Raw genomic sequence first — 13166 nt, 5'->3', positions numbered from 1 at the left:
TGGCTTGGAGCTTGGAAAGTTCTGTGATGAGGCATGCTGCCAAATGACTTGAATCTGCTCAGGGGCCAATCTACCTTTGCAACACTTGTGACAGGTGATTATTGATAGAAGGGAAACTGAGTACATAGTAGTAAGGGCTGAGTGTGGGAGAGAATCATGGATCCCCTATACAGTGTGGAAAGACACCATCAAGTCCACACCAACCCCCAAAGAGCATCCTACCCGGTTCCATCCCTCTACCATATCTCTATAACCCTGCATTTTCCATGGCTAATCCATTAACATGGCAAATCCTTATTAACGTGCAAATCTTTGGTCTGGTAGAGAAAACCAGAGTACCCAGAAGAAATCCACACAGACGCAGGAAGAACGTGCAAACTGCACACAGCAACCCAAGGCTAGAATCAAACCCGGGTCCCTGGTGCTGAAGGCAGCAGTGCTAACTACTGAGCCACCATGCCACCCAAGGCTGTAGGCGGTGTTGAAAGCAACCCTTATAATGTCATAATAAGCCTGAGAGTGGAGGAGAATGGGTTGGCTGTGCTATAAATAACCCATATCAGGACAGGACTGGGTGCGGAGATTGGGTTTAAAAAAAAAAGGACGGACAGAATCAGGCCCTAAAGTTAAATTTAATAATCTAGCTGTTGAGTCCGAGATACTGCAGGGCCCTCAAGTGAAAAATGAAATACTGTTCATTAAGCTTGTGCTGAGGTTGGCTGGAACACTACACGCTGTGACAGAAATGCTGGCCAGTAAACACAGTGATGCATTGAAGTGGCAGGCAACTGAAAGCTCAGGGTCATTTTTAATGGACAGAAAATAGGTGATCTTCAAGCAGTCACCAAGTCAGCGTTTTGTCTCCCATGGGCAGAGGAGACCACAGTGAACAGCGAATACAGTAGACTAGAATGAAGAGCAGATAAATCACTGCTTCACCTGGAAGGTGTGCCTGGTGTATTGGATAGTTAGGAGGGAGGAGGTAAGCAGCCAAGTGTCATACTTTCTGTGCTTGCATGGGAAGGTGCCATGGATATGTAGGGAAGTTGAGAATGGATGAGTGGTCCAGAGAACCCCTGCAGTCCTGCGGAATGCTTAGAAATGATGGGAGGGAAATATGTGCCTGATCATGGAATTCCACTGGAGGCGATGGAAATGGCAGCTGACAATCCTTTGGATGCAGAGGCTAGTGCGGTGCTGAGGATCAGGGAGACTGAATTGTTGTTGTGGCAGGGAAGAGAAGAGGTGAGGGCAGAAGTGTAGGAGATGGTCAGTCAACCTGAGCAGCAGGGAATCCTTAGTTGAGGAAACGAGTGGACATTTTTGAGGCCCCCTATGGAAAGTGACATTATCAGAATAGATGTGACTGAGACAGAGAAACTCGAAGAATGGGATGGAGTTTGTACTGGAAGCAAGTTACGAGGGTGTATTTTCTAGGTAACTTCCGGAGTCGATGGTTTGTAATGGATATCGCTGGCCAGTCTAGTCCCAGAAATGGAAACAGAGATGTCGAGGAAGGCAAGTGAGAAGGCAGAGATAGACCAGGTGAGGGTGAGGGCAGGATAGAATTCTAGAAGTGAAAGCGAAAAAGGTTTCCAATTCTTGACGAGAATTGGAAGTAGCACAGATGATGTTATCAATATGCTGAAGAACCAGTTGTGGTGAGGGGCCAAAATAGGACTGGAACAAGGAACACCTCACGTACTCCACAAAGAGAGGGGCATTACTGGCGCTCATGCAGACAACCATGCTGCACCTTTGATCAGAAGAAGTGAGAGAGGAGTTAAAGGAGAAGTTGTTCCAAGTTCTCAACAATTATGTTATTTAGAAACTATTAATTTCACTTTGAGCTTAGCTCAATGATAAACTCTTTCTACCAGATGGTTGTGGCTTCAAGTTCCTGTTCAAGACTTTATACATAATTTGGACTACAATGGTCTTGTTGTGCAGTAGATCCCTACCTCTGAGCAAGGATACCTGGGTTTAAATCATACTTGTTCCAGAGGCATGTAGTAATATCTCTGAACAGGCCGATTGGAAAATATCCATAATCTAGGTTGACAAGTCTGTGCAGTAGGAGTAAACAGCTACATTGTCAGAGATGCCTATTTTTGGATCAGACATTTAAACAATGGCCCTATCAATTCATTCAGCTGAAGACATAGGATGCAACGACAGTATTTAAAGCAGAGTATTGAAGTTTTGCAGAATCCTAGTCAAAATTGCTCTTTGACTTAACAAGACTCATCTGGAAAGAATCAGTACAGCAATACATTTTAGTTAATAAAAGAAAATGAAGCAGACTGTTAATGAAAATTTGTGCTTTAGGTACTCCAGGTAAATAAACACAGTGATCAGCATGAACACAAAGATGGTCATCAAAAGGCCATCTGCACATGGACATCAATTTCTGGGAACAGACATGACTAATCCAGAATGAAACAGAGACATGATGAAATTGTATCAAAAGAACACTGACTCTGAGAATATGCTTTCAGCAATGTCTTCAACCCAACCGTTATCTGGTACTTCAACCACACATGCTAAAAAGGTCCGGAGTGTAGTCATTTACTGATAGTTCTGACAGTGACAGTGTTCAGTTTTATTCAAATTCCTGTGACAATAGAACAGTCAACACTACTCTAATGCATTAATAGCTTTAACATCAGCTGACAAGCAAAGTATTTGTACCTTTACAACGTTAGGTACCAGCTAATGGCCAGATGCGAGCCAATGCCACCTGATTTTCTGTTCCACCCCTCCCTTACTACTCTCATGACATGTCTTGATTTTTCAGCACTGAAATGGAATCCCAGTGGAAAAAAGTTCAAGAATGCCTGAAATTGATTTTTGTCAAATTTATGCAAAAATCACAAGAATGAATATATGAAAATTGATTAATAAAGACAGAAGTCAAGACTTAAGGTACATCCCTTAAAAGGTATCAGATTCATCATGGTATCATTAGTTTTCTAAAGTATGTTTTTTAGCAATGCTTTAGTGTCATGAATTTCCTTTTCTAAAACAAATTGTTAATCATCCAACATTCACCCATCTTTAACAAGAATTAAATAACAGTAGTTATTTCTAGGCTCCATATTAAAATCCATTAATCAAGTCTCATTTTTCAAAGGTCAAGTTATAGCTCAATATACTGTTAAATCACCCAAGTTCTACTAATCATTACTCTTTTATTGGAGAGATGGCTGGTGGTGGTTTAACCCAAGAGTCACCTTGCCTCAGGTAAGTCGAGAGTTGAGAAGGAGTCCTTCATGGTAGCCTTAGCCAGTGGAAGAATTGAACGCACACTGTTGGCATCACTCTGCATTGCTAACCAGCCATCAGCCAACTGAGCTAACCAACTCCCAAGTGTTCACTTTCAATAATAATATTTTCTTACTTGTATTTCATCTTCTCATCCATATCATCTGGTGGCTCTTGAGTGATGTATGTGACTAGATCTTCCATACTCTGTGATCGGACCAAAAAGTCCAAGAGCTTGCGGTTCTGAGCTTTACATTCCTGCAAAACATCTTCTTCATCCATTAGTTCAGTCAGAGTCACATCTTCCTTCTCTAGAAGTGTATCTATATGGGACGACGTGTGAAGATCGAACTTCCAAAACATGGTTCACTAATATGGAAGATAAACAAGGTCACTCAGAATGCAGATTTAGTTCAACAGGGGAGGGGAAAAAAAAAACTCCATGCTGTATCTCAGCAGGCAAATGTATCACCTTAATACAAGACAAATTTGTATGGACCAGGAATCAAAAGTTCAAATCGCTAATATACGCAAGTGTCATTTGAAAACCCACAAAAAAATCTAGGACAAGGAATCAAATTACAAAGCAATAAAAGTACAGCAAACCTGTTTTAACTGGCACTCTCAATAAAGTGGTTAAAAATACATCTGAAATACTGGAAATTTACTGTACTATCACAATCTTCAAGTTGTCAGTTAGGGTTTGAGTGAGAAGGCTTTCTGCCAATATGTTTTATTTAAATAATAATATAACTGCTTTAAGTGAGTTATGCTGTAAATAAAGTACCACAATGATGTGTATACCCCTGCAATATGTTTAATTTACTTCATGCGAACTTTTACACTGATTATGTGGACTTCTTGATCAATGGGAATATCTGATCAACCGACATACTCCTGGTCCCATTGGTGTCAGTTAATAAGTTTGCTGTACTTTAAACACTGACATATATGTATATGAAGGATGGAATGGTCAGTGGTCAATTTTACAAGATTAATGTACTGCTGATATAAGCATGCCTATAATATTCACTTCATGGTGAAAATTTGGAGAGCATCTGTATTTTGATGAATAAGTTAAATGCTCGGGAAATTGTGGCAATATTGGTCATGGAGGGAAAAGCAATAGGAAAATACTCAAAATTGCTCTATAACCAATTACTAATCTCAAAGTATTCTGAAGATTTGTACAAGGGAATACTTGTTTGTAACAGTGCAAACAAGATAGTGGAAAACAAGACAAACCGGTGTGGAATTGCAGGCAAGGGAGTTAAGAAAAGCTTACTTAGTCTCACTATAAATTAGTCCAGTTCACCGATCCACAATTTCATAGCGAATAATTCCATGTTGCTCTTTGAAGCTGTAATATCCTGCTACCTCAATTTTCGGCTCCAGTTCTCTTCAGTGTAATCAGCCGTTGGATGAATTTTTAAAACAATTGTTGTGCGCATACTTTAGGTTGTTAGGTTACAAGTGATAGACCTATTTCTTTTTTAACATTACAGTAGGACAGTTTACTCTCTCTCAATTTTGTGCTCAGCATTTATCTGGTCATATGAAGTGAGACTTCAATACAGTCACAGGTAGCCAGGTATATTAACAGAATGTCAAGGGATCAACAGGGACCCACTACCATTTTACTTTGGCTGGCAGGCTGTGTTACATCTTGCTTGGCTTAGCAAGGTAGTCGTTACACAAGACTGTGCTTCCCGTTGAACACAATATAGTTTACTGTATTTGAGTAGTACTGACGACAACATAGATTTAACTTAACTTTCAGCAATTAGTAAACAAACTAAGACCAAGTACTTCTCCTTTCATTTCCATCAGGCCTTTCAACCTGGCTGCGATCTTTGCAGACACAATACTTCAAAAACATTCAATGCCATTAAAGCATGTAATATGGCCTAAGGATTTGAACAGCATTTTGTAAATCAATTTTCTTTGGTACAATGCTAAATTATATTTTGGTAGATAGAATTTTCTTTCCTTTCTCATTGCCTGACCTGACTCTCAAATCCAGTCTTTGATTTTACTGTGCCAGCCTGATACGTTTTGAGAAAATTACCAGGATTAGGGGTGAGTAACAAAGACTGGCCTTGCCAGTGACACACATCCTATAAAAGAATTTTTAAAAGTACGTATCAACCCTTTTTAGTTATACCAATGACTATTTTAACAGTACATCTGTGCCTTGCCTAAAGCTGTATTACATTTATCCACTGATGAAGAACCACCTGAAAGAGGAGTGACTCAGAATTAGTGCCTCCAAATAAACCTGTTGGACTATAACGTGGTGTTGAGAGATTCTTAACTGTGCCCATCCCAGTCCAACACCGGCACCTTATCCATAATCAGTTATCAGTAGTCTTGCCATTATTTAGAAGGCACATTCAGTGCCAATGAAGAGTATTTCAAATGAATTACAAATGGGAATACATTCCTTTGATATGTCAGCAGGTACAACCATTTTGGGGAGGTACTGAATATAGTTGACAGCTTTTGCGGGAATTCCATTCTTTCAAGACAGCACCATTACAACTCACTTAATCCTGGAAAGATTTCAAAGTCTTCCAAAACAAACAACCAGGACTTTAATATCCTACTCATCTTGAAGGATATATCAAATGGTTATATACCTCAGAGCCAGAAGGTCTGTGCTCAAGTCCCACCTGTTCCAGAGATGTGTAATAACATCTCTGAACAGTTTGATGAAAAAAGAATCTAAAACACTTACTCCTGCAGATACACTGTACATAAATGTGCACCCTGCAGCAAGTAACTAATTAACTTCCTGATTCTTCAAAGTCTGTCCACCAACTACAAGACACAAGTCAGGAATGTGAACGAAAGTTCTCCACTTGCCTGAATCAGTGTGACTCTAACAATACTCATAGCATTCGATGCCATCTAGGACAAAGCATGTGATCTCTACCATGCTCTCTCCCCACCTAAAAGGACAAATGCAGCAGATATATGGGAACACCTGCTTTCCCAACTTGGAACTGTATGACTATTCCTACACTTTCCTTTGGTCAAATTCCTGGTATTCCCTCCCTGACAGTGCGGAGGGTGTAGTTACACCATTTGGACTGCAATAGTTAAAGGGGGAAGCTCACTATCATTACCTCAAATGCAATTTGGAATGGGCAATAAACACAAGCTCAGCCAGCAACAGTCATATGCCATGAATGAGTACAGGTATCCAGTCAGAGATGAGTCCACAACATTGACTCCAAACCCCATGAAGCCTCATGGCTTCAGGTTAAACATGGGCAAGGAAACATTTTGCTGATTACTATGTATTGTCCTCCCTCAGCTAATGAATGAGTACTCCTCATGTTCAGCAACATTTAGAGAAAGCACTGAGGGTGGCAAGGGTGGAAAAAAAATGTACTGGAGTTGGGAATTTCAATGTGCACCACCAAGAGTGGCTCAGTAACAGCATTACTGATTGAGGTGGTTGGATCCTAAAGGACACAGTTGCTAGATGGGTCTGTGGCAGATGATGAGGGAACCAAAGAAGGGAAAAATGTACGTGACCTCATCCATACCAATCTGCTAGCCACAGGTGCAACTGCCCATGACAGTATCGGTAAGAGTGATCACCACACAGTCCTTGTAAAAACTAAGTCCCATCATCACATTGAGAATACCAGCATCATGCTATGTGGCACATATTCAGATCTCGTAACTGAAGACTCAGCATCAGGAGATGCTGCTGGCCATGAACAGCAGCAGAATTGTACACCAGCACAATCTGCAACTTCAAGACCCAAACCTCCACTCCACCATGACAATCAAATTTGGTTTAATGGAATGTGCAGTGGGCCATGCTTGGAGTAGCACCAGGTATATCTAAAACGGAGGTGTCAACCTGGAGAAGCTAACCAACAGGACTACTTACAAGCCAAACAGCTCTGCCCTTCACTTGCTGCATATGCTAAGTGACTCCATAACTAACAGACCAGATCTAAGCTCTGCAGTCCTGCCACATCCAGTAACGGAGGACAACTCACTGGAGGGGGCAGCTCTACAAATAACCCCATTCTGAATGTGGAAGACCACCGAGCATCAGTACAAAAAAGGCTGAAGCATTTATAGCAATCTTCAGCCAGAAGTAGCAAGCGGATGATCCATCTCAGGCTCCTCCACTGGTCCTCAGCTTTACAGATCCCAGTCTTCAGCCAATTTGATTCACTCCACATCATATCAAGAAAACAACTGGAGGCACTGGATAGTGCAAAGGTTATGGGCCCAACATTCTGCTAATAGTACTGAAGGCTTGTGCTGGTGCTCTAGCCATTTATTCCAGTATAGTCACAACACTGGCATCTATCCAACAATGTGGAAAATTGCTCAGGTATGTCCTGCATACAAAAAGGTCAAATCCTGTTCAGCCAATTACCGTGCCATCAGTCCACTCTCGATCATCAAAGTGATGGAAGATGCCATCAACAGTGCTATCAAACAGCACCTGCTCAGCATTTACCTGCTCACCGAGACCCAGTTTGGGTTCTTCCAAGGCCACTCACTTCCTGACCTCTTTACAGCCTTGGTTCAAACATGTATAAAAAATCTGAACCCCAGAGGTGAGGAGTGAGAGACAGCCCTTGACATCAAGGCTGTTTGAGAGAGCGTGGCATCAAGGAGCCCTAACAAAACCAGAATCGATGGGTACGAGGGGTCAAATTCTCTGCTGGTCGGGTGTCATACTTGACACATAGGATGTGATTGTTGGAAGTCAGTCATCTGCTTCATCAATGACCTTCCAGCCATTTTAAGGTCAGATATGGGGATGTTCATCAATGATTGCACAAGGTTCAACACCATTTGAGACTCCTCAGATACTGAAGCAGTCCATGCTCGAATGCAACAAGATCTGGACAATATCCAGGCTTGGGCAGACAAGCAACAAGTAACATTCGCACACACTACTCCTAGGCAATCACTACCGCCAATAAGAGACAATGTAACCACCGTCCCTTGACATTCAATGGTCTTAGCATCACTGAATCCCCCACTGTTAACATCCTGGGGTGGAGGTGCCAGTGTTGGACAGTTAAAAATCAGGAAAATCGTTGTTTCAGGCAAAAGCCCTGATTTCCTGTTCCTCAGATGCTGCCTGACCTGTTGTGCTTTTCCAGCATCACTCTGATCTAAATTCTGGTTTCCAGCATCTGCAGTCCTCACTTTAGCAACGTTAAAAATCATACGACACCCGGTTATAGTCCAACAGGTTTATTTGGAAGTACCAGCTTTCAGAGCACTGCTCCTTCATCAGGTAACTACTGAAAGCTAGTACTTCCAAATAAACCTGTTGGACTATAACTGGGTGTTGTGTGATTTTTAACAACATCCTGGGAGTTATGGTTGATCTGAAACTCAACTGGACTTGCCACTTAAACTCAGTGGCTGCAAGAGCAGGTCAGATGCTAAGGATACTGTGGCAAGTAACTCACCTCCTGACTCCCTAAAGCCTGTCCATCGTCTCCAAGGCACAAGTCAGTAATGTGATGGAATACTCCACACTTCCCTGGATGGGTGCAGTTCTAATAACACTCAAGGTGCCTGACATCATCCAGCACAAAGCAGACCACTTGACTGGCACCACATCCACAAGCATCCACTTCATCTACCAGTCAGTAGCAACCGTGCTTACTATCTACAAGATGCATTACTAAAATTCAAAAGATCCTTAGACAGAATCTTCCAAATCCATTACCACTTTCATCTGGAAGGACAAGGGCAGTAGATACCTGGCAACACCACAACCTTTAAGTTCTCCTCCAGCCACTCAGCATCCTGAGTTGGAAATAAAGAGGAACCTTAATTATCCGAAGGACATGGGCAGACAGTATTTCGTTCGGTTAATTGAATTCCAGATAATCGAATGCCAGATAATATAGTTTAGCCAAGCATTGGGACCTTGCAATCTTGCCAGATAATCCAATATCCAGCATTCAATTATCCGAATGATCACGTTTCCTCTGTATATCACCGTTCCTTTACTGTTGCTGGGTCAAAATTCTGGAATTCCTTTCCAAAGGGCATTGTGGGTCAACCTACAGCACATGAACTGCAGAGTTTCAAGATGCAGTTCACCATCATGTTCTCATGAGCAACTAGGATGGACCGTAAATGCTGGCCAGCCATTGATACCCACACCTCATGAGTTCATATAAAAAGTTCACAAATATTCCATTACATCCTGTGTAGAAGCTTTCCTTAAAAGGCTGGCATGTCCAAGTGCTCAAAATACACCTCTGGTGATTCTGCTTTTGCATTCATTCAATCATAAAGCCATCCTTTTATTGTTTTACTGGTCCCATCACCTTTTCTTTTAAATGTGCATCACCATCCCTTCTGTAATTTAATCTCTCCTGCTTTTCACCCTCCAATGTTCCATGCTTCCGTGTTATATCTCTAACATTTTCCAGTTCAGATAAAAAAGTCACCCACTTGAAACATTAACTCAGTTTCTAGCTCCACAGATGCTACCTGAGCTATTTCCAGTACTTGTATTTTTATATCTCTTGTAAATTGTCTGTGTCATTGTTCTGTAAAGTCCAGATTTGAGAATAAAAAACATTAAAGTAATTTAGCTCTTGTACCAAAAGTCTCTAAAACTTCCTCCAAGAGAAATGTTCAATTAAAATGACAGGCTCTATTGCCAAAAATGAAGTGGAAAACTAGAAAAATAACATTAATAACAAATCATATGCTTTAGTTTTTAGGCTTTTGAAAGTTGAAAGCAGCATTGATATTTTCAAGCAAGGTAATCATTTTAGTCATTTTCTTTTCAAATGATAGTTTACTGATGTATGACATTTGAAGGCATTGCAGAATAACTCACCTGTTCTGGGAACACCACTACACAATGGACGTTCTGGCAAGATTAAGGAGAGACGAATCCATAAGATTTATCTAAAATATATACTGCAACCAAAAACATAAGGTCAATGTCTGGGCAGGAAATTAGCTCTAGTAACACAAATGACTAATTCTCTATAATTAATAATTTGGGGGTGGATTGGAGAACACAAATCAAAGCATTTTCCTACATTGCTTTCTCTTCTTTGATGGAGGCATTCAAAAATTTATTTGCATTCTACTAAATTCAGCAGTTAAAGTTTTATGTTGTGAAATTTAATGAAAACTTGGACAACAGTTGCACTCAAATAGTCACTATAAAACTTTTACCTGAAAACAGCTGGCGAACTAATGCCAGTTACACAACAAATGTCATAGCTGAACTCCTAAGAATTATTTTACAGCCCCGCCTGCACCTCCCCACCAGAGTTTTTTTAAACACTTTGCTGTCAAAGCTCATTTACCTTTGTCTTTAGATTAAGATATCAGCTTCATTCATTAGAACTGCATATTAGACAAAGTGCCACAAATTATAGCAGCAACCAATTAAAATCTACACAGAACATGATCATTTGGCATGATTTTAAGTCCACAATTCAAATCAAAAGGTATTGTTTTCCCCCATAAAGCAGCAGAAAGAAGCATTTACAGGAATTCCCTATCTTTGGTTAAGAGCACTCCCTTTCATATACAGGGAATTTATGTAAACCAAGATTTACTGACCTCAATAAACACAAAACTGTTTATAACTGAGTAATCCCTTTCAATAACCATAGCATGACTAGTACAAGAAAGAAAATAACACAAGTAGGTATTGCTTTGAGATTCAGGAGAAGATGTACAATTGGAATACAGAAAACAAATTTGATATGCTTAAAAAGGGCCTTTTTTATTATGTAACATAATATAATTCTTCAAGTTTGTACTGAAGCATTAGGAGCATCATATTTTTAAAGTAGATATTCAACCAGGACAACTCCCATTCATCTTTGAAAATCAAAGTGGTGAAATGGTCAAACAAAATACAAAAATATTGAAAAGCACTGAGTAGGTAAAGCAGCATCAGTGGACGTGTTAAGAATGTCAACACAGATACCACCATTACACGTGGGGACACCTCCCACTACATAAGTGGCTGGCACTCATGTGACTGCCAACATGGTCTATCTCAGATACTGCAGGCAAGGATGCCCTGAGGCATAGTATATTGGTGAGACAAAGCAGAGGCTACGGCAATGGATGAATGGACATTGCACAACAATCAACAGACAGGAGTGTTCCCTCGGAGGGCACTTCAGCAGTCCGGGACATTCAGCATCAGACCTTCAAGTGACCATCCTCCAAGGCGGACTTTGGGACAGGCAACAACACAAAGTGGCCAAGCAGAGGCTGATAGCCAAGTTTTGTACCTATGAGGATGGCCTCAACCAGGACTTGAGTTCATGTCACATTCAAGTGACCCCACTGCACTACAGACACTTCGACAGACACGCACACTCATGCAGACTCTCTCTCATACGCTCATACATACACTCCCACACGCACCCTCTCACAGACTTAGACCCCTTCACACACACACACACACACACACACACACACACACACACGTTTGTGGGGTGAATTTGTACTTACAGAATTACATTTTACTCTGCTCAAACACTGCATGGAGTCCATGTAACATTCTGTAAATCCCTTTTTTTGATGAGGATCAGTCTGAACACTGGGGCACAGACAGCCTCACACAGGGCACTTCACACCTTCAATGCATATGGACCAACATGGGACCTATGGTTAAAATTCCCTTGAGAATGTAACTTTAAGAAAGTTCTGGAATTTACATATGAAAGAACTGAAACCAACATGCCCATTCTAAAAGATGAGAGACTTATCAAACAATCCAGGTCTTTTTTAATATATAATTTCAGTTACATCACATTGTAAACTTCTGCTATAAAGTCTGTGTGCTACGATCTTATTATACTCCACGCCCACCTAATGAAGGAGCAGCGCTCCAAAAGCTAGTGCTTCTAAATAAATCTATCGGACTATAACCTGGTGTTGCGTGACTTTTAACTTTATACACCCCAGTCCAACACCAACAGCTCCAAATCAGTGTACACAGTCAGTTCTAATATGGGGTCAATCTAAATTGTCAATTCCTCACATGGTCATACTAAACCATGTTACAGAACTGCTAGAATTCCCTGTTCTTCCACAACCTTCAATTTATAATTCTCAATACTCAGGAACTTCTAAAAGCTAAAGTACATTCAGCACCAAAATGTGCATGACTAGTAGTTATTTATATAGATCGCTTGCATAATTAGTTGAAACATACAATGTTAGAACTCTAAAGTTTGTGTACAACTCTATTCAAAAAAATTCACATTCTCTGCACAACTCTCCGCTTCCTTTTGCCAAATCCATTGTAAGAATCAACTGCTTACCAATCAAAAAGGTGACAACTTGGTCTTTTGCATCTGCTGTGACACAAGTTGAGCATCTCCATTATCTTCTTTGCCATCTTCGCACATCCAAGACTGCACTATAGGCTTCCCTCTGAAGTGTATTCTATCAGTACATGTTCACTTTTATGCAGTTAATCAAGTAGAAAGAATCCTAAATAGCACAGTCAACATTTTCATATTAGGAGTTACAGTACATCACACTCCGCATTTCCTGAAAATAAGGAACTGCTTTTTCAACCCTCCCTGATCATTCCAACTTGCAGCACATCTTGCTCCTTCTCTCTTAGAATCCACTCCCAAGCCCTCATTTACAGCAAGGGTCTAAAAGAAAAACTGCAAATAGGGAAGGTGTGAGCTGAAGAGAAGTTGAAACAATTAATGCTAAGAGTAGCAAGAGATAGCAAGAGGATTTTGGGAGTTAGGTTTAAAGTAGCCAATAGGTTCTTCATGTAAAAATACAGGTCAGGATGTATGCCACTCATACCAATTTGTTTTCTTATTGGAAAATGATTTTAGATTAGGATGTTTTGTACTAATGAACATAGAGTGCTAAACAAACTA

General features: G+C 40.6%; 1 protein-coding gene across 1 annotated transcript in view; it reads right to left on the bottom strand.

Moving 5' to 3' along the window:
* The window catches only part of ppp6r3 (protein phosphatase 6, regulatory subunit 3), a 133607-nt gene that overhangs the window by 100871 nt on the left and 19570 nt on the right, over positions 1–13166 (bottom strand). The window contains exons 2-3 of the mRNA XM_043706412.1: positions 10121–10203; positions 3401–3633 (exon numbers count right to left, since the gene is read on the bottom strand). Coding sequence (XP_043562347.1) covers positions 3401–3627 — 227 coding nt within the window. The 5' untranslated portion in view covers positions 3628–3633; positions 10121–10203. The remainder of the gene's footprint in view (positions 1–3400; positions 3634–10120; positions 10204–13166) is intronic.

This window comes from Chiloscyllium plagiosum, chromosome 16 (genome assembly GCF_004010195.1).
Source record: "Chiloscyllium plagiosum isolate BGI_BamShark_2017 chromosome 16, ASM401019v2, whole genome shotgun sequence".
NCBI classification, from domain to species: Eukaryota; Metazoa; Chordata; class Chondrichthyes; order Orectolobiformes; family Hemiscylliidae; genus Chiloscyllium; species Chiloscyllium plagiosum.
Note: the sequence above shows the minus strand (reverse complement) of the source record. Positions and strands in the feature narration are given on the sequence as shown.